This window comes from Hemiscyllium ocellatum, chromosome 2 (assembly GCF_020745735.1).
Source record: "Hemiscyllium ocellatum isolate sHemOce1 chromosome 2, sHemOce1.pat.X.cur, whole genome shotgun sequence".
NCBI lineage: Eukaryota > Metazoa > Chordata > Chondrichthyes > Orectolobiformes > Hemiscylliidae > Hemiscyllium > Hemiscyllium ocellatum.
The window spans coordinates 43441277-43464160 of NC_083402.1; the positions used below are offsets into that span (position 1 = coordinate 43441277).

The 22884-nt window shown below is 39.6% G+C and overlaps 1 protein-coding gene across 1 annotated transcript in view; it reads left to right on the forward strand.

Annotated features, from left to right (window-relative positions):
• The window catches only part of msh3 (mutS homolog 3 (E. coli)), a 274896-nt gene that overhangs the window by 211539 nt on the left and 40473 nt on the right, over positions 1 to 22884 (forward strand). Inside the window, exons 21-22 of the mRNA XM_060843997.1 lie at positions 9895 to 10081; positions 21287 to 21413. Coding sequence (XP_060699980.1) covers positions 9895 to 10081; positions 21287 to 21413 — 314 coding nt within the window. The remainder of the gene's footprint in view (positions 1 to 9894; positions 10082 to 21286; positions 21414 to 22884) is intronic.

Genomic DNA, 22884 nt, shown 5'->3' on the forward strand with positions numbered 1-22884 from the left:
AGAATTTGAGTGCGCAAATACAGTGCCTCATTGTCCACTAGGCTGTCGATCTTCACAATAGCTGTAAGAGTTAAAATCCATAAGTGCAAATGAGAAAACCCATTTTGTTTCACACTCTGATTTAGAAGTAGCTCCACTGATGCAGAGAATTGGACATCACTGTTGTTCAGTGGTTAGCACTGCTGCCTCACAGCGCCAGGGACCCGGGTTCAATTTCAGCCTCGGGTGACTGTGTGGAGTTTGCACATTCTCCCCATGTCTGTGTACGTTTCCTCCGGGTGCTCCGGTTTCCTTCCACAAACCAAAGGTGTGCAGGTTAGGTGAATTGACTACGCTAAATTGCCCATAATGTGCAGAGATGTGTTGGTTTGGTGCATTAGTGAGGAACAACTATAGGATAATAGGATAGGGGAATGGGTATGGGTGGGTTACTCTTTGGAGCATTGGTGTGGATTTGTTAGGCCAAAGGGCCTTTTTCCACACTGTACGGATTCTATCTGTCTACCAAGAGCCTGGCATGTCTGACAGAGGAAGCAAAGCACAAAAGGGCAAGGCAAGACTGACTCCTTTGTATTGATGAATTGAAGAGGTTGCGAGTAGTCTGAATATTGCTTAGTGTTGGCCCAAACTGCACAGTCATCAGTGTATTGTAAACTCTGAATGTCCTGTTAACCTTGGCTCCCGGCCTGTTGAAGTTCAGTAGCATTCCTGTCAACCTAAAACTCAATTATGATTCCTTGTCGAAGTTTGTCTCGAATGAATTCAGTGAGGGGCTAATTTCATGATCTTTGTTACTTAACAAATGCAAGGACAGTCTTAGAATGATGCTAAGAGCTCTGTGTGGTCTTTATTGACCTTTGGCTCATCAAAGGTGAACAGCAACTATCTGCAACAGATTGTAGACCAAGCCCTTTAGTAGCTGTGTGATTAATCCAACTCTTCATCTACAGTTCACCATGCCAGGACTCGCGAAAGGGGAATTTTATAGTCTATAACCCTCTAAGCCTGCTCCCACTGAACTATTCAAAGAGCCATTTTTGTTTAGGAATTTTCAGTTTTACCACAGTGGACAGAAGTGGGCAGTAGCGCAGGGAATATTTGTATCCTGCTTTGCCTTTGGTGTTGATGGCTAGAATTTTACGTAGAACAATAAGTTTGTAAATTAGAGTGACTTTTCATAAAATGCAAATCAGTACTAAATTGAGTCAGTTTGACATGAAAAAGCAGCTACCTTTTTTAAGGTGGGGATTTCCTGTCCTTTTGGTCATGTCTTTGCTTATAAAAACAATTGTAAATTGAGAGTAGAAAATGTGTTGCTGGAAAAGCGCAGCAGGTCAGGCAGCATCCAAAGAGCAGGAGAATCGATGTTTCGGGCATGAGCCCTTCTTCATGCCCAAAATGTCGATTCTCCTGCTCTTTGGATGCTGCCTGACCTGCTGCGCTTTTCCAGCAACACATTTTCGGCTCTGATCTCCAGCATCTGCAGTCCTCACTTTCTCCTCGTAAGTTGAGAGTATGGGAAAAGTAATCAAACCTTCACTTGTTAGTTTAAATGCAAACATTTTGACAATAGTTATATTACAGCGCAGGTTCTGGATCAGTGGTGCTGGAAGAGCACAGCAGTTCAGGCAGCATCCAACGAGCAGCGAAAGGGCTTTAGCCCGAAACGTCGATTTTGCTGCTCGTTGGATGCTGCCTGAACTGCTGTGCTCTTCCAGCACCACTGATCCAGAATCTGGTTTCCAGCATCTGCAGTCATTGTTCTTGCCACATTTCAGCGCAGTACAGGCCCTTCGGCCCCTGATGTTGCACTGACCTGTGAAACCAATCTGAAGCTCATCTAATCTACACTATTCCATTTTCATCCATGTGTTCATCCAGTGATCTTTAAATGCCCTTAACGTTGACGAGTCTACTACTGTAACTTTGCAACATTTTGGATGAATATAGTGCAGGCATAAACTGATGCAGAGTCCTTGTAGTCAAACTCACATTGCATACCTAACCCCAAGTTCTACCTTCTGGAAATCCCTCTCTAAACCTTTCTGTCTTTTCACTTTCCTATCCTTTTTAAAGCCCCATTTTTATGTAAAAATAGCATCATTTTGTTGCTTCGGCCTGTGGATCGAAATATGCAACTATTGTAGCTGTCTTTCAAACTGAACATTTTTACTGACACTCACAAAGAGCTGGAACAATGGCCAAAGTAAACTATCCCCTTGATGTGAACAGAAATCATGTGAAGATCCACGCTCACGATGGAAAAAATTCTAGCAAGGATACAGTTTTAAATATTCTGAGCTAGATTGAATCACATCTTAAGAATTTGCAATTTTGTAAAATAATTGGTTAACCTTTTTACCAATCTGCGTAAGTTAACTGAATTTCATAAGACCATGAGGCACAGGAACTGGAGTAGGCTATTCAGCTCATTAATGACAGAGCAGTTAATGGCTGATCTGGTGATCCTTAACTCCACTTTCCTGCCTTTTCCATATACTCTTGATTCACATACTGACTAAAAACCTGTCTATCTTGGCCTTTAATATGCTTAATGACCCAGCCTTGACAGCTCTGTACTGTAAAGAATTCCACAGATTTACTACCCTCTGAAAGAAGAAATTCCTCTTCATTACTGTCTTAAAAGGGTGACCTCTGATTCTGAGAGTTTGTCCTCTGGTCACAGGCTGTTTCCCCTTGTGGAACAATCTCTTCATTTCAATCTTGCCAAGTTCCCTAAGAATCTTGTATATTTCAATAAGGTCGCCTCTCATTCTTCTGAATTCCAATGAGTACATATCCAAACTACTGAACCTCTACTCATTAAACAGTTGCTCCATACCTGGTATCAGCCTAGTGAAATTTCTCTGACTGCCTCCAGTATAGACTGCCTTTCATTTACCAGTATGCCTTTCCTTCGATAAGGGGTCTAAAACTGTTTTGTGTTTTAGCTGTGATCTGACCACTACCTTGTCTAGTTTTAGCAAGACTTTCCTGTTTCTGTACACCATTCCCTTTGGAATAAAGACCAACATTCCATTTATTTTCCCTATTACCTGCTAAACTTGGATGCTAGCTTTTTGTGATTCAATTGCTACATTTTTTTAAAAACTTTGATGTTTACTGCAACTAGAGAAATTATTAATAGCTGCTCTGGAGGAAGGTTATTTACAGTATGTTCTTCTTAATTATAGCCTTGAATTTCACTGATCTAGGTAAACAATTAGAAGTCAAAGGCAGCACTACCAAAACTGAATACTGAAAGCATCAGATATGTTTTAGAGAAAGTTCCTTCACCAAAACTGGAGGAAGGCAGCAGGCAAACCTCTTCTAGATTTTCTAGATAGAAGACAAAGTGGGAGGTGAGAGGCATACATCAAGTAAAATTTATGGGTCAAATTTGCTAAAATCTAGCAATTACTCCAGATAGGAGCAGGGCAAGGTGTATGTCAGCACAATGAAGGAAGTGGATTGTTCAACGTAGTAAATATAACCAACTTGAGTGTTCTGGTTATTATGAAGATTTTGATGAGGAGAGGATCTGAAAGAGAGATCAATATCAAAAAACCCATTGAGCTAATCGAAGCGAAAGAAAGACTTGCATTTTTTAATTACCTCAGGGCATCCCAAAACACTTGACAGCTAGTGTACTTTTGAAACATAGTAATCTAATAAATTCTCCTATTTACATTACTCTGTGGCTTGGCCGTTCCTAATAACGTTGCAACGAGGTGAAGATTCAACAATTTCTATGCTGTCCTTTTGGTTTTTCATAAAACAAACACCACCTAGACCTGTTTACAGGCATTGTGCTAACAGATTCATATTATGGATACTATGTAATGATGCAACACAAACTTTATAAGAGCACTTAGAAGGCTTATGGATGAAGCTACATTTCTGATAGCAGATATGATCTTCCACAAGCTTGTCTCTGAAATAAATCAGAATAATCTGGCAATCTGTCTGTGTCCACTGGGTGCATGCCATATATGTCAGGTTAACATTGTATGTGGGCAGTAGTGACAATATGGGGCTGGATTCTCATATTGGGATGAGAAAATCTGAGTTAGGCCATTTCCCAACTTTGGAAACCCACATTGGTCACCTCTGTCCACGTGCGCCGTATTTTCATTCTGGGGCATGTATCTAGACAAGGTTTGGATTTTGGACTCTGAAGGCAGAATGAGCTAGAAGTCTACCTCTGTTCATAAGGGCCATTGGCTCAACTCTCCAACATTTTTCTTACACCTTTTATCCTTGTGCCAGATGCCACACTGCTTCATGTCTCCATGTTCTCCATGCTCCCAAATATCCTCTATAGATACTCATCCAATATCCACGGGCGGACAGACAGTGAAAATAAAGTTCATGGGTGCCATGAATTAGAAATTGGAAATCTCTGAAAAGGAGCATAACAAAGTGTGCTTCCACAATCTAATAGAGCTGTCACTCTGAACTATAATCATTCATGTGAAGAAATCTCCTGACTCAATAAAAGCTATCCCCTCAATTTTTCATTCAGTTGTCTATGAAGTAACCTTGTCAAAAACAAATAATCCTTTAATAATATCACCAGTCAAACTAGGTTTACATCCTTCTGCTGAGATAAGATTGCTTGGAAAGACTGCATGGTCTACTTTTAGTAAGAAGTTTAAATTTCATTTAGAAAACAATGTTTTAGTCATTCTTGGTGCTGCTCCTTATTCCAGGAGAACACCAAAATCTGGCCCCGATGTCTCTTTACATGTTTTAAGGAGTTCAGGTGCAGGTTATTTTTATTAAGTATGTGATGGTCTCTCCGGATTGGAAAATTGCACACATCACTCTGTATTTTTTAAGAAGAACAAAAGAGACCTAGGGATGCAGGTGCACAGTTCCTTGAAAGTGGAGTCTCAGGTAGACAAGGTGGCACACTTGCCTACATTGGTCAGGGCATTTAGTATATGGGAGGTCATGTAAAGGTTCTACAGGACATTAGTGAGGCCACTTTTAGAATACTGCATATATTTCTGTTCACCCTTCTACAGAAAGGATGTGTTAAACTTGAGAGAGTGCTGAAAAGATTTACAAAGATGCTATCGGGACTGGAAGGTTTGAGTTATAAGGAGAGGCTGAATAGGTTAGGGCTGTTTTCCCTGGAGTATTTGGGGCTGAGTGGTGACCTTATAGAGGTTTATAAAATCATGAGCATAGCCAAGGTCTTTTACCGCAAGTGGGGGAATCCAAAACTAGAGGGCATAGGTTTTAAGGTGAGAGGGATAAGATTTAAAAGGGACCTGAGGGGTAATATTTTCACACACAGGATGGTGCTTATATGAAACAAGCTGCCAGAGGAGGTGGTGAAGGGATATACAATTACAACATTTTAAAAGGCATCTGGACAAATACATAGTAAGAGTTTAGAGAGAAATGGGCCAAATGATGGCAAATGAGACCAGGTCAGATTGGGATGTCTGGCCATCATGGACGAGTATTACCGAAGGGTCTGTTTCCGTGTTGTAAGACTGTAAGGTAGTTGACAGGGAAAAACTGTGGATGTTGTTTGCATAGACCTCCACAAGGAAGTTGCACATGATAAATTCCCACATAGGAGACTGTTATCTAAGGTTGATGCCCATAGACTTGAGGACCAAATTACTGACATGAAATTGAAATTGGTTGAGGAGCAGGTGACAGAAACTATGGGTAATATCTTGGTACTCAAATCGGCAGAATGTGACCAGTGGTATCCAAAAGTGATCTGTGATAGGGCCTCAATTATTCTCATTATTTATGAATGACTTGTAAAATGGCACAGAAAGTCTTACATCCAAAGTTTACTGACATCACAAAGTTAGACGGTATTGTAGACAATGTAAATGATAGCATAAACTTATAAAGGGATATTGTTATGCTAAGTGAATGGGCAAAACTGTGGCTGATGGAGTTCAATGTAAGAATGTATGAGGTTGTCCATTTTGAATCGAAAAAGGAATGATTTTATTTTTGTCAATGGTATGAAATTAAATCTAGTTGATGTCCACAGAGCCTTGGGGATTCATGTGCACAGATCTTTAAAATGTTACAACAGGTGCAGAAAATAATCAAGAAAGCTAATGGAATAATGGTCTTTATTTCCAGAGAGTTGGAGTCTAAGGATGCAGAAGTTATGCTTCAGTTATTCAAAATGAGTTGTGAGGAGAGATCATACAAATTTGGCTTGCTCTCTGTAGAATTTAGAAGGTTAAAGGAGTAATCAGACGGAAGTATTCACGACATTACAGGAAAAGACATGGTAGATAATGATAAACTACTTACAATAGTTGAAGATTCTCGAGCCAGGAGGCATATTCTGAGAATTAGGGCCAGACTATTCAAGAGAAATATTAGCAAGAGAAATACACCAAAATTGGAGGTGTAGTGGACAGTGAAGAGGGTTACCTCCGATTACAGCAGGATCTGGACCAGATAGGCCAATGGGCTGAGAAGTGGCAGATGGAGTTTAATTCAGATAAATGCGAGGTGCTGCATTTTGGGAAAGCAAATCTTAGCAGGACTTATACACTTAATGGTAAGGTCCGAGGGAATGTTGCTGAACAAAGAGACCTTGGAGTGCAGGTTCATAGCTCCTTGAAAGTGGAGTCACTGGTAGATAGGATAGTGAAGAAGACGTTTGGTATGCTTTCCTTTATTGGTCAGAGTATTGAGTACAGGAGTTGGGAGGTCATATTGCGGCTGTACAGGACATTGATTAGGCCACTGTTGGAATATTGCGTACAATTCTGGTCTCTTTCCTATCGGAAAGATGTTGTGAAACTTGAAAGGGTTCAGAAAAGATTTACAAGGATGTTGCCAGGGTTGGAGGATCTGAGCTGCAGGGAGAGGCTGAATGGGCTGGAGCTGTTTTCCCTGGAGCGTCAGAGGCTGAGGGGTGACCTTATAGAGGTTTACAAAATTATGAGGGGAATGGATAGGATAAATAGACAAAGTCTTTTCCCTGGGGTTGGGGTGTCCAGAACTAAAGGGCATAGGTTTAGAGTGAGAGGGGAAAGATACGAAAGAGACCTAAGGGGCAACCTTTTCATGCAGAGCGTGGTATGCGTATGGAATGAGCTGCCAGAGGATGTGGTAGAGGCTGGTACAATTGCAACACTTAAGAGGCATTTGGATGGGTATATGAATAGGAAGGGTTTGGAGGGATATGGGCTGTGTGCTGGCGGGTGGGACTAGATTGGGTTGGGATATCCGGTCGGCATTGACGGGTTGGACAGAAGGGTCTGTTTCCATGCTGTACACCCCTATGACTCTCTAATCTTATTAGGCTTCTTGTGTTTGATGCAACTTTTTAATCCAGGAAAAGTTAAAATGCAATTTGTCTTTGGATACCATCATTAGCAGAGAATGACGTGTTCCGTTATCTCATAAAGGTAGTACAAATAAGTGAACCTGGGCCAAAAACAGATGGAATGGACAGCCAGAAACCTGATCAAGGATGTCTGGTTTAAGGAGAAGTGGTGGAGGTATTCAAGAAGAAAGGACATGAAATCTTAGCGGCTGAAACTAGAATAAGCCAAAGAACTGCAGATGCTGGCAATCTGGAACAAACAACAACAAATTGCTGGAGAAACACAGCAGGTCTACCAATTCTGAAGAAGGGTGACAGGACTTGAAATGTTAACTGTTTTCTCTGCAAAGATGCTGCCAGACCTGCTGAGTTTCTCTGACAGTTTATGCTTTTGTTTGTTGCTGAAGATTGAGCTGGGATGAGGAAAAGGGAATTCATGAAAGACCAGAATCAATGGAGAGTGGAGTTCCAGGGTGGGACCAGCAGGCAGTGATGGTTGTGGGGTTGGTGGAGATCTGAAGTGGTGAGGAGAAGCCATGAAAGGATTGAAAAGCAAGCATCAGAATTTTGGGAAATAAAATATCAGATTCTGGAAATCTGATATGAATCCAAATATACTAGAAATACTCTGTGGGACTGATAGTATCTGAGGAAGAGGAGTATTGTTTACCTTTCAATTGATGAGGTCTCCTCGCAACTGAGATGTAAAGGGATGAGATATAAAGATGCAGAGATTTATGCCTCAATAGAGGCAGGGCAAGTGGTGAAGGTGAGGTAGGAGAGTGGTGCTAGTGGGAGATGAAGAAAAAAGACAGGATGTTACAGTGCAAGGCAGGAGAGATGACATTATTAAGGCAATGATTTATTTGGTATAAATATTTGGTTATCGGGCATATAAAAGGCAGAAGAAGAGTCGATGTGAAATGTGTATGTGAAAAACAGAATCATTAGCAACATATGGTATGCAGAAACAAAGTCAAAAGGAACAGCGGTCATGATCTGAATAATAATTCTGAATGAGGGTCACTGGACTCAAGATAATAACTCTGCTTTCTCTCCACAGATGCAGCCAGACCTGCTGAGATTCTCAAGCAGTTTCTGTTTTTGTATGCACTAATATTTGTTTGCTTGAAAAGAAAATGCACATTGTCTCCCTTGAGGCACTCTTGCATCCAAGCCCAAAGGACTTGCATACAGATTGACAACACTTAAAGTCTCTGCAGGCTGTTAACCAGCTTAAAATTCTGAGTTTACCAGGACAGATACACTGCCTGATGTTTCCATGCCTAAAGGCAGCATAATCTTTAGATAATTGACTTTCAGAGCAATTGGATTTGGCTAAGAAAAGTTTTAACTTACCCATTCAGATATAATCATTGTAACAAGCTGGTTGTTCGCCATCAACAGCCTCCAAGAGCTTTGAAGAGTATTTTACTCAGATAATGATTAACAAAGTTGCTACAGAGGACTGCTTCTTCTAGTCTTCCACCACAATTTTCATGTCAACCGGACTATTAAGAGGTACCACTTACCTTTCCCTTCCCAATCGGAGGGTACTCACTCGTTCAGCAAAAATCATGTGAAGGATACATGCTTGAGCCTTTGCTGAGGAGATCAAGAGTTAGCGAGTCCTCTTGTTCATTATACTCTGTCATTATCCTGGTCATTTTACCAAAGAGGATTAGTAAGCAGCCACATTCTGAACAATGATCACTAATACATCGCAAAACAAAGCTGTGTTGAATTTGTCAGAATGGCATGAATGATTGCTAGGCTACTCTGTCTTTAATGTGATGTAATTTCGAACAGAATCAAAGGGAACTTCTAATAGAGGGGTACGCACATATTCTGAAGTTCTAACTTATTACTCCCCAGTGGTATTTCCAACACCAGTTAGTACTGAACATTTTTCATCTACCCCCATCAGAAACTGCATTCCAGGAACCTAGAATATTTAAAATGTAATGTCTAGAGAGAGTTAGCCAAGGATGCCACGCGTAAAATATTGCCAGGAAGCTTTTGAACAGAATGATTCTACATCATGTAATGTGATCTCTGCCCACTGTGGATGTGGTAGGTGATGTCAGCTGGCTGTGACAGAGCAGGCTGCAGGAAGTGCCTGTGCACATGCACAGCGACCTACGGTGACCCCATTATCAGTGCATATGCTGCGCAGAAGGGTCAAGGAGTTGAGGTGGTTGCTGGGCCCCAGTTGGAGCGGTGTGTTATTGGCTGAAAACTGGGACCAAACTCACTTGTCAGTCATTGCTGCCTGCCCAGAGGTGGGGAGAAAGTGTGGATCATCTTGTGTAAGATCTGTTCCTCCACATTGGCTCCAACTCCCACCAATTCCCTCTGAGCCCTGTCACGCACCTTCGATATGGTTATTCACATTATGCAGGGATCCCATAGCATCATTTCCTTCCTCGCTGATGGGTTGTGACAGAGTGCATGTGTGCTATTTGTTACCTGATGATAGCATTCACAATAAAGGAGACAATTTTGAATTCCTTTTCATAGGATCATGATCTCAGTTGGTTTTGAAAGAATAAATCTTTGTCTTTCAGAATGGGAGCATCTGACAACATCTACAAAGGTCAAAGTACATTTATGGAAGAGCTGACAGAGGCAGCTGAGATCATTAGAAAAGCAACATCACGATCATTAATTATTTTGGATGAATTGGGAAGAGGCACAAGTACTCACGATGGTATTGCCATCGCTTATGCTACTCTAGAGCACTTTATTAAAGATGTAAGTATTTTGCATGCCAAATGAATTCCCAGAATGCGAGATATCTAAAGCTATTAGTACTAAAGTTGGATTTTGGTGCATCAGTAAGGTCAAATACTCTTTTACTGTTGATCGTTTATTATTTCGATCTAGACTGAGTGTCTGTTCTCTCTATTGATGTATTGGATTGTGTCCCCAGAATCAGGGAATAGTTACACCACAGATGTAACCCTTTGGCTCGCTCATCTGATCCTACTCCCTTGTACTTTTCCCATTGTGCTGCAATTCTTTTCTGCAGGTTCTTATATAATTTCTTTTGAGAACCTTGATGGTATTGAGCTTCACCATACTCTCTGGATATTAGCCACTTGCTGCACGGAAAGATTTTTCTTGTGTCACCATTGGTCCTGTCAATCTCTCTCTTTAATCTGTATCCTGTATCTTTATCCTTTCTGTCAATGGGAGGTGTTTCTCCCTGTCTATTCTGTACACCAATTTACAGCAACAAAATTGGAAATTGCTGGGAACAACTCAAGTCTGGCAACATCTGTGGAGAGAAAATAGAGTTGATGTTTCAAGTCCAGTGACCCTTCTTTAGAATGGGAGTTGAATGGAAGGATCACTGGACCCAAAACATCAACTCACTTTCTTCCCACCTGTGGTGCTGGAGCTGCTGAGTTTTTCCAGCAATTTCTGTTTTTATTTCTGAATTCCAGCATTCACAGTTCTTTAGTTCTTTGGTTTTCTATTTATATAATTTGCTTTTAATTAATTTAGTTCAAATTCTAATGCTATACCTCTTCTGTTACGTGCCTCTACTAGAACAAGCAATACTTCTTTAACTGTTTCAGTCAGTTTCCATGTTTCAACACTTCAGTCTGATCACCCCCAGCCTCCTTGTTTCCAAACGCTATGCCCTCAATTTTGACTTCTTCCCCGTCACAGCTCGTCCCTTGTGGAAACTAGTATTACATTGGTGACACTCCAAAATCTGAAAAATTGAATTTGGACAACAAATTTCTTTTGCTTTTCCTCTCCTTCACTCTCTCTCTGTTTTCCAATTAAGATTATGTTGTCATTCCTGTTCTTTCAACCATATCGTATGACTTCACATTCTGTGTTCCTAAACTGTATTTGTGTATCTTTTTGACCATATGTTTAATCACATGTTTTGCATCATACTCTTCTCTGTGCTATGTCATTGCTTTATACAGATCAATCTCCTTGTGCAGATCTCTCCATCTATGACCCTATCCCTGTTATCCTCTCTTGTTTGTGCTCGCATGAATACTCCTCTCCCCTCCCTTTTGGAGGGGAGCATCTTTGGAAGGTCAGCTTCTGAAATAAAAGCAAAATGCAGTTTCTGGAGATCTGAAATTTACAAAAAATAAGAATCCAGCTGGTCTGAGAGCATCTATGGAGAGAAAAATGGATTTAATGTTGTCTGAAATCCCGTCTGACTCTGCTTTTAGACTGTATTTACAGAAGGAACGTCACATTGAACTTGGACTTGTCATTTTCCTTCTCTGTCCTCAGAAACTGCCATATTTGCTGCATTTCTCCAGTATTTTGTTTTTATTTCAGTTTCTGAAATAAAAACAATGTGGAAAACTTTTGTCACACTACCTGCTATCAATATAGTAATATAGAAGACTAGTCTTAACTGCAGCAACATTCAGTGAAATGCAGATCAACATTAATTTGTTGTTTTGACATATTATTGTATCCACTTTTCTTATCACTTTGTTTGAAATTATATGTAGGTTGTATATTTCCTTTGTTCCTTGAACTGATTATTTCTACACTGTGAATTGGACTGTACATTTCTATACTCTCTTGTGTTTTAAAATGAATGATTGCCCTGCATAGTTTATCATTACTGCACAATTATACTAATAATTACAGTATGCATAGTGAAACGTGACATTTGCTCTAGTATGAATACCTATGTTTTTTTCATAGAAATCTTAATTTCATAGTCACCACTTGCCAGTTATTACCGCTGATGACCTTTTTCTTGCTGAATAAACATTTTTGACAGCTTCAAACCTGTTGTTGTAGGAATGCTGATTGATCAACATTCTCAGTTGTGTTTCATGTCAGTGATGGTTCATTGCTGCAAGGGCTTTTAACAGTGTATCCTGGCAACGTATTTCTATTTTTACAAGTTACATTATGTTAGATTAAAACTGTACAACATGGCATAATTGCAGACAATGAGCAGACAATTGCAGACACAATAGGACTGGGATAAAGGGGTGTTTGACAACCTTTGTTGGCGAAACCTTTGGCTCATGCTTTGTTATTTTGCATTGTGTGCCATTCTAAATAAGCCAATAAAAGTTTGCAATTAAATACTATTAACTGCCATTGACAATTTATACAAAATGAAGCACAGCTATTTTAAATAATGTAGCAAAGAAATGCAAATGCATTCACATTACTTAAATTCCAGTTAGGTAAAGTAAGAGTTAATGTACTGGAGCAGGCTTTATGTGGAATGCTTTTATTTGTTACTAATGTTTCTTATGTTTCTATTTTATATATATTTTATGCCACAGGAATGGTGATTCCAGAAGTGATTTCTGGCTGATTGTTTTTGTAAATTGCTGACCATTGCCTTACTAGGAATGATTTCACATAATTTCTTTTATCTTTTTTGGCCGCAATTCTTTGGAGCTGGCTGTTCCTTGTTTCTCTCCTTTCCTTCCTCATCTTACGAATTCACTTTCTTGTGAGGAAGTTTGTTTGATTGTCTATCTTTAATCATCTGTCCAAGATGACCCCAAAGTTCTCCCAATTCAAGATCTAACTTGATCTTAAATGATTCCAGGAGTTCCACCTCTGCTTCTTTATTTGATATCACATTCTGATTTTTGATATCTCTTTTTATATGGAAAGAATTTTGTTTCCTAAATGCAGTGCTTTGTATTGATCAATATAAAGCCAAATGTGTAATTATTCTTTTCTAATTTTGTCATTTTTCAGTTGTATCCCTTTTATTCCACTGCCTGTTCTATTATAATGCCATTTGAAAATTTGTCAGATTTATGTTAGGTTTAAAATTTCAAGTAATGAATGTAATTCAGGAACAGCAATGATTACATTGATCCCATGACACTGACTATATGGGTCCACCATCCCTCTAAGATGGTCATGATCAAAGTGACCTTGAGATTTGTCTGGCATCTATTATTCTCCCTAGATGAGCAAAACAGGATTGTACAGCTGTAGCAGCAGTGCATCTTAGTTATATTTCTGAATTTTAGCAAGTACTCCATCTGGTACAGGGGCTATGTTGTTTTTCAACTACTTAATTGCTTTCTTAATTTTACTCAGGAACTGGGAGCATCAATACCAAGCTGGAAGGGCATTGAGTGATGAAGTTGAGGATGTTTGAGTCAAAGACAGAATTTTGGTTGAAGAATCAAAATATTCTCTCTACTAATCTTCAGTACTTGGGCCGCATTGTTCATCTTGATAGTGCTGAAGAGAGATAATTTGGTGCTTTCAAGTTGTTGCATCTCCCAAACTCTGTCTATCCAATATTTGTTCTTCGTGTTATGGGTTCAGACTTATTTAACTGCTTGTTACTTTTCTCTTGAGCCATGGTGGAAAATCCAATCTTGATAAGTCTGTGCACAAACTTGATTAAATCCTGCATCTGTTTGTTGTTTGCACCACAATGGCCAAAGTGTTTCCTTGTAGAGAGACCAAGGCCTCTTTACAGGTGCTTATTCTGGTGTACTCTGAGGCTGACCAGGCATTATTGTCACACTGTAGCTCCTGGTGGTTGACGAAGAGGTTGGCAGTGAGTGACTGACAGGGAAGAGCCACCTTGGTTGTAACTTTGAGGTCTTTGATGTTAATTTTCTTGCAGCACTGCTTCAATTAGGAGGCCAGCCTGATGAAGATTGTCAATTTTGTGTGTGTGTGTGTGTGTGTGTGTGTGTGTGTGTGTGAGAGAGAGAGAGAGAGAGACATTTCTGCAGTTCTGTGCTTATCTATGATATAGCCCAGTAGGACCATAAAGGCGACACAGGTGTTGGTTAGGACAAGGGCATGTTCTAGGTATCTCCTCAGGGTGAGGATACCACCGGACTTTGTTTACTGTGCTCTGTTCTCACCACTCATGCACTTCCAGATATTCATCTTTCTTTAATCTGTGATTGGAAGATCCAAAGGGATATTTCAGTTTGCTGTCTCCTGGGATTCAGGCGAGGAATTGGTCAAGAATCACTTGAGTCCTTTCTTGGCCTTGTCCATTGCTTTGAGTGTAAGATGTTGATCCCTCATTAGAGTCGCTGAGACACTAGACAAGGTTATTAGTGATGCTGAAACTGATCCTGGGGTAGTGTGGTTGCACTTCTGGAAGGAACTTGTAGAGAAAGATGTACATCTGCCTTATTCCTTCAATTAGCCTTCAGCACAAAGACGCAATGCTGATGTCAAGGTGCCCGAGTTCCTGAGTAATGATATTTGTTTTTATACAGAGTGGCTATTTCACACAGACTATCACAAGGTCCCAGCAGGGCAGAACTTTGCTGCATCAGCAAAGGATCTCCAAGACAATTGGAGGCCCAGGTCCTAATGACTGCTGGTAGCTTTGGATAGCACTTTGTTGGTGTCACCGGAATTCAGCTGAGTTCTTACTTCCAAAAAATAATCTAAGTGGGTTTTGAGACAGAATGAACTATTTCTGATTCCACTTTGAAAAAGTTTGATTAAGGTTTTACTCTGATAATGTTCCAAAGTTGACTTAATATTCAATTTCATTATTTTACACAGAGTTAGAGTGAGATAAATTCATAGATATCATCACCCTTTTGATTATGGGGCAGTATGTAGGCTTGTTTCTAGTACACTAATGTCGTCTTCATGTTCACTGATTCTCTACATTTTATTTCTTAATGCTGCCCAAACCTCATCCGTAATCTTCTCTGGTACTCTGGTATAAACACTGTCAATGTGCTGTCGGTTGTAGCTTAACGATAGCATTCTCACCTCTGAGTCCCAGGTTTTGGATTCAACTCTCAGTTAAGGAGCTGAAAAATCAAGGCCTCCCCTCAGTTCATTTAGGGAGCAGTGTCCCAACCTTTCCATAGGATGAATTGGGACCGTGTGTGTCCTCTCTGCTGGAACTAAAAGATCCAGTGATGTGATTTTAAAGCTAAGTAGGGAACGTTTTCCATAGTGAGGTGGTTAACAATGCTGTCAACCAAAATGACAAAACTGGTTATCAGTAATGCTCACAGTGCATTTTTCTGGGTTCTTACTGATTTGCTGCTGCATTTCTTTTCTGCCTTGACTCCACTTTAGGAGTACTTTATTGGTTGTAAGCGGCTTTGGGATGTCCACCATTTGTGAAAGGTTCTATATGAATGCTAGACAGTTTGTCTGTTTATCACTAATTTATTGTTTTTGAGCAAATTTAACTCATTTAGAACTTGAGCTGGAGCAAGTTCTTAGTTTTGCCTGGGAGAGCTATTTGAGTTTGGTTCATTCTTTCCCAATGAATACTTGTCAAGCAAAATGTTTGCTGACTGACTTTTTTTCTTTTTATTTTAAACCTGCTTGCAATGGTTGTTGCCTCTTGACCGACTGTCCTTTTAACCATCGGCAAAATTAATTCCGTTTAACTTTGTATCTGAAGCTGTGGAGAGAAAACAAAGTTAATTTTAGAGTCCAGTGACCCTTCAGAACAGAAGGATAGGAGGGATCTGTTCTTGTTTGTCTATATTTAGCCAGGGAATCACTTATTATGAGCACTCTGAGTCACTCTGGCTTCCCCAAAGATCTTCCTTGTATCGACTGTCCCCCTAACCCCCTCCTATTTCTCATCCACACAGTAACATTATCTGACAATACAGTATATGTTTCCACATGTATGCTGACAGCCCTAGGTCCACCTCATTACCTCCGCCTTCATTACTCTACTTATTAATTTCTCATGTGGCTTGTCAGAAATCCAGTATTGGATGAACAAAAAGCTCCTAAAATGAAAACATGACGACTTGCACTGTTTAATTGTACTTGTAATTTTCCAACATCTCCCAATGACTGCTGCCCTGGAGGGAAGCCAAGTGGTAGTTAGAAGTGGCTATGAATATTCTAGAACTTCACTTCTTTCATGGCTATTTAAATACCAAGCACACTCAATGTTGGCTCCTTATTCCTGGTTTTTTTCAATTTCCATTGTGCAATGGCTACACATAAGATACACTTGACAAGTAGTGTTCTTAATCTGCATTGACATATTTAGCAACTCCATCCAATGCAGTATTTCAAGTATAAATGCTACGTGTTCTTTCCTCTTCAAATTTTCATTATTTGGACACAATTAATATTTATCCATCCAGATATTTAACAAGGAAGACTTTATTTCCAACTCTTCCACTAAAGCAGTGATGACATGATAGTGCCTAATAGATATCTAAAGATACAATATCTGCAGTACAAGTGTCAATTCATAAACCTAGGCATGTACAAATCAACAACAACTTATGTTTACATTGCACTTTATCATAATCCAGCTTTCCAAGAGTTTCACAGAAGCATTTTAATTTGCATAGGTGTCATACTGCTTTATGTAGAGATGTAGATCAGATTACCAAAATGTCAAAAAGGCAGTTTTTAAGGAGTGACTTCAATAAAAAAAAGGTCAAATGATTTAGGAAGATTTCCAGAGCTTGGGGTCAAGTTTACTGAAGACAAAACCATCAACGGTGGAACATCTAAAATCAGAAATACAGTAGAGGCCAGAATTTATCTCCTAATTATCCTCAGTTAAGATTGTACAATCACTGAGGATGTAAAAATCACAAGAGGTGAATTGGAATTGTTTTATATAACTGTTTTCTCTCCGATTTCTTCCTCAAAAATGTTCTTTTCCTTTTAAACGAAACTAAATGCTACTGGGTCATTGAGATCCTGACCTCAATGGGATTCAGGCGAGGAATTGGTCAAGAATCCTGGGGTAGTGTAACATGGTAGAAGTTAGAGTTTTGTACTCTTTCTCACCTCCTACACCCAAGTGTAAAAACAGCATTGTGATATTTACGTCCTTAATATTTTAGTAAGGTACAGTTGTGTTTCTGTGTATTGCCAAAAACCCTTCTTTTGGAAGCAGTGAACAGACAAGTGCTTGGCTTAACGTAAAATTTACAAAATTAGATTTTACTTTGGCTTTCTGAGGAGTAGCCACAAATGATAAATGTGTTGAATCATGGAGCAGAGCATTAGCATAGCTACCAGAAAAGCATGGTACATTATAGCCAGATTTTGGAGAGGCTCATTAGTCATATGTTAGACGATTTTCCTTTCCCCAAAGTGTATCTTTGAAATGTCATTTCCATGATTTCTGTATAACTTTCTGTTGAACTATCAGTCAGAGAATCTGTTCAATATCTTCCTGTTTGGCATGTACAACTATTACTTTTCACCCTATCTTAGTATATGAGATAATAATAAATCAAAGCAAATTTTACACTATGCATCTTCAACATTTGCTAATGAATGCTAGCATAATTCAATTTAGATCCAAAGACACACAGTTTGACCAGGACACCGCTGACTTTGTTTTTGATAGAATGTATTGCAACTTTTGGGTTAAGAATATAAGTGAACCTGGATTTAGATTATTATTAGAAGACATTGATCCCGCTTCCTGGGACGCTTTCCATGTAAAGCAAAACTAGCAAATAATAATATATAGCAAAACATGGAAAGAGTCAAATGAATCCGTCCACAACCATAATGTCCATTTTGTTTATGCCAAGTTTAAAAGATATTGGTGTTAGATACAGTTATGCCAATTTCCTGAATTTTGTTTGAAATAGTCAAAAAGTACAAGTGTAAATCTCTGAGCAGAGACTGGTTGGAACAGACTTTCCTTGAGCTTCACTAACCTCAGTGTTGCTGAAGCTCCCTGGTACCAGCTGAAAGGAACCTTGATGTTGGGAACACTTCTTGCTGCAAAAGTATCCTTGTTTTTTTCAAAGCAGGCCCCTTGAGGTTCTGCTCCCTGGGCTTGAGGTCAGGATGGATTCCAGCTGATGCTTTCTACAACAAGTTCACGTTCCTTCTCCCTGGCACCATCTGCTCCAATGCAGCTGCGCATTACCACCTTGTCTTTCCTCTCTCTTCTATCCTGGCAATTTTAATAGTAGCTGAACTGGTGCTTATGAAGGAGGGAACAATGAGCGTTCTGTTGTTCAGGCACGGCTTCCTGGGCAAAGAATTCTCAACGTAAACAATATAGATTATCTTGGGATTAAGATCTTTGAAGTATGGATGACAGTACAGCAAGTCTTGTAGTTACGTGGTCCATTTTATGCTTGTGGTGATGGTTACGTAGTATGAGTTCTAAAAAATATAAGCTTGAAGTGTTGAGCTTGTAGAAATCTATTATCATCAGCATCTCCCTCAACACTGCTTTATCTAATGGACTGTGGTGGAGCTCTGCGTTCTCTTTTGTTTCTCATTCATGGCCAGTGGGTGTCATTGGTTAGGGTGGCCTTTATTACCAGTGCCTGATTGCCCCAGAGAAGATAGTACTAAGCCCCCTCCTTGAAACACTGCAGTTGTTTGAGTGCAGGTACATCCAATGGTGGAACAGGATCCTCAGGATTTTGACTTGGTGACTCTGTAGGAACGACAATATATTTCCAAGTCAGGGTAGTCTGAGACATGCAGGAAAACTGCAGATAGTGGTGCTCCCATGCACCTACTGCCCTTGTCCTTCCAGATGGTAAAGGTAATGCATTTAAAGTATCCTGTCAAAAGAACCATGTTGTATTATTACAATGTATCTTGTCCATGGTATGCACTGCTGCCAATGTGCGTCACTGTCGAAGTGCATGAATGTTGAAGGTGGTGGTTGTGGTGCCAATCAAGCGGGCTGCTTTCCTGGAAGATATCAAACTACTTAAGTGTTGTTGGATCTGTACTCATTACACTCTCAACTTGTGGCTTGTAGACAGTGGTAAAGTTTTGGGGAGACAGGAGGTAAGTTAGTTTTCACAGAATTCCTAGCCTCTTATCTGATCTTGTAACCATAGTATTTGTATGGCTAGTCCAATTGAGTTTCTTGTCAGTAGTAACCCCGAGGCTGTTGAAAGTATGTGATTCAGTGATGGCACTGAACAATGGTTGAACTCTGTGTTAGAGATGGTCTTTGCCTGGCACTTGCGTGGTATAATTTTTACTTAGCTCCTGACAACTCAAATCTGAATATTGTCCAGATCTTACTGCATTTGGACACAGACTGCTTTAGTGTCTGAGGAGTCGTACGTGTTGCTGAACATTGTGCAATCATGAGAGTGATTTTAATGTGTCTATAAACAGATCCCTGACAATGGTTAAGAAGACATATGGAATACTTGCCTTTACTGGCCAAAGCATAGAATTTAAGAGCAGTGAGGTGATGCTGGTACAATATAAACTGCTGGTTAGGCTACAACTGGGGTTCTGCATGCGACTCTGGTCACCACATGATTGGATGGATGTAAATGCAGAGGAGATTTAGCAAGACATTGCCTGGGCTTGAGGATTTGAGCTATAAGGAAAGTTTGAAGAGGTGAGGATTGTTTTCCTTAGATAGTGAGATTTAAGATTGTGTGGGGCATAGATAGCGTGGATAGGAAGCACTTTTTCCATTAGTAGAAGAGTCCATAATAAACAAACTGCGGATGCTGGAAATCTCAAACATAAATAGCAATTGCTGGAGAAACTCAGCAAAACTGGCAGCATCTTTAGACAGAAAGCAGAGTTAATCTTTCAGGTCCAGTGATTCTTCTTCAGAACACAAGATTCCATGTGAAATCCCCGGCATTGTTTGTTACCCACTACCCTGCAGTACGTGATCTGGACAAACTCTAATCAAAGAATGTCGGGAATCATTATATGGCCTGCCTGCTTAGTTGATGAACAAAATCGTGTAAACTCAAAATGTTGACTGGTGCTTTCTCTCCACCTGCTGAATTTCTCCAGCAATTTCTGTTTTTGTTTCAGTAGCAAGACAGCGTTGATTTCAAGTAAGCAATAAAAGGCTAAGAGAGCAGTTGAAGAGTTTTTTTCACTTGGTGATGGGAGTCTGGAACTCACTGCTTAAAAGGGTAGTTGAGTGGAAAAACTCTCAAAACATTTAAGCAGTACCTGGATATTCACTTGTGTTGCCATAACCTCCCAAGAGCTTTGGGCCAAAAGCTGAAAATGGGATTAATGTAGCCTTATCTTTGACTGTTGCACATACAATGGCCCGAATGGCCTTTCTCTGTGCTGTAAATGTCTGAATCTATGCATGAGACTAGATTTTAAGGAGAGATCATTTATTCCAAGCTTTTACTCTTCGATATATAGAAAATTAAAGGCTGACTTGATTGAGGATTTTAGACTTTTGAAAACCTATTTATGATGCTATGTGTTGCACTTATTTCTTCTAGAATATCTTTGTAATTTCTGCAATTGCCAAAATAAGTGATAATCAGACTAAGATTTCTGGTTATCTTTACCCAGCTGCTAGGTTATGGAGTAGTGTGAACAATCCTGGAGTCAGAGTTCCTGTAATAATGCGTACTTTCTCATTGAAGTTGTAACTGGGAGTTATGGTTAGTGATATAGTAGAGGCTCCAACTTTCTTTTCATCGCATGCTGACTAGGATCTCTCCTGCTCTTGGTGTGCTGGAAAGATTTGCAGGTTAATAATTGAGCTGTTTAGCCTTGTTGTGAATTAAAATTTCTTAGACATTTAACTCCTGGAGTGAGACTGGAAACTGTCTCAGATTTAGGTATCTGTGGTGCCACAAAACCGCATTTATTGAATTGTAGCCTTAATAAACTCAGGCAATCAATGCAATTTTAACCTCTGCTCCTTTTCTTCACAAGAGATAAGCTATTAACCAGCAAATGCTGTGATGAAGGTTATCATATAATTCTTAATGAACTTGCATACCATCATTTTAAGGCAATATTAATCAGCGGCTTGTGTTTTGCTAATACTGAGAGGTTGTCACGACTTCAGTTGTAGTAACAAGGATACATACGTTTTTCAATGAGTAAGTCAGGGATTTATTTTTCTATTTTGCAACAGGTCCTTTAATTTCTTGTAAGAATTTCAGAATTTTAACTGATTCTACTTTTCTAACGATATGTGTATTTATTGACTATGGTGTTCAGTGGTGCTGATTGTTCAGTATGTTGTAATAAAGTCTTATAATTTACTTTCAGGTGAAATCTCTTACGCTATTTGTTACCCACTACCCCCCAGTGTGTGAGCTGGAGAAACTCTACCCTAAGAATATCAGGAATTATCACATGGCCTTCCTGCTCAATGAGGAAGCTGATGAACAAAATGGTACGAATAAAGGTTTGGATGTGGATATCTGAATAAGTTTAACTTTCTGAATTGGGATACTTTTGTTAAAGAAAGCCCAAAGTCCAGCCTTGTCATTTCATTGGCAGTGAATCACCTTCTGCTTACTTTTTTTGACTACCTTTTGGCTTATTGTAGATTGAAAACCTGGAATTCTGAATAGCAATAACAGCTTTGATTTCTGTTTAATATAGTTGAAATGCCCCAAGGTACTTCACAAGGAGTAATTGCATGTTGAGATGACTACCAGTCTGTTTGCAATATAAAAAAAGGCTAACATCATGAATTGATTGGAACTATTTAAAGTCGGTAGAATGATGTGCTTTGTAATTTTAAATATACATGCAATCTGTAAAATAAGTTGACTTTATGATATAATTGATGTTATCTTGGCATAATGATCATTGAAAGGAAGATTAGCAAAGCTCAGTTTTATCTTGGGCAATAGATATTCCATTTTAAGGAGATTAGGTCAGTCACCACATTCTGAAACTTGGGCATTTTGTTGTGTGAATAACCTGTTCCATGAACAGTCTAGGATTTGTTTAGAAACATCCTTAGATTGTATAAATAATCTGTTTTAAACCAAAAGAGACTACGATGAGTACAAGCTAGTTGAATGACAAGCGAGACTGCCTCTTAAAGCACAGGTGTACTTAGGCTGGAGCAGGTGTTGGAACTTGTTCTTCATGTGATTTTGACTTGGAAAGGACACATGGAAAGAGCAGACTCCAAGATCTACTGAAGTTGCAGCAGAGATCTTGGTTGAGGAAGATAAATGTTCTCTATCCAGTTTGACAGGGGACAGGAGAACCTCCACACAAACTCTCAGAAGGCAGTAGGGTAATCACTGCCAGGGTGTAATGCCCAGAACATGGACACAGTACCACAAGTGGTGTGGTGCCCTTAGGATTGGTCAAGTTCAGTGAATGGATTTTCAGCAGCCCAGAGGCTGCTGAATAGAGCAAACCAACCGGCAACAATCTCTATCAATAATCCCTTGCATTGATATTGGTGGCATCCTTACCTCAGAATCAGTGTAAGTTCAAGTGTCATTCCAAGATCTGAGCACAAAAATAGAAGCTAATGCTTTAGTGCAGTACTGAGAAAGCACTGTACTATCAGAGGAAACACCTTTGGATGAGATGTTAAATTAAGGTTGTGTCTACACTCCCAGTGAAAGATCTCCTGGCTCTATCTGAAAGAGTAGGATGCCTTTGCTTCTAGTGTCCTGATCAATATTTATTCCTCAACAAGATTATAAAACCAGATGACTTGGTTGTGCTAACATCGCTGTAGGCATGTTCTACATGAACCACCTGCTGTATTTCTGACATTAAACCGCTTAAAAAGTACTTCACTGTAAAATGCTTTGGGATATTTGCTGGTTGTGTAAAGAACTATATAACTGTAAGTCCTTTTTCTTTTGTACTTCTTCATCTCTCACTCTGGT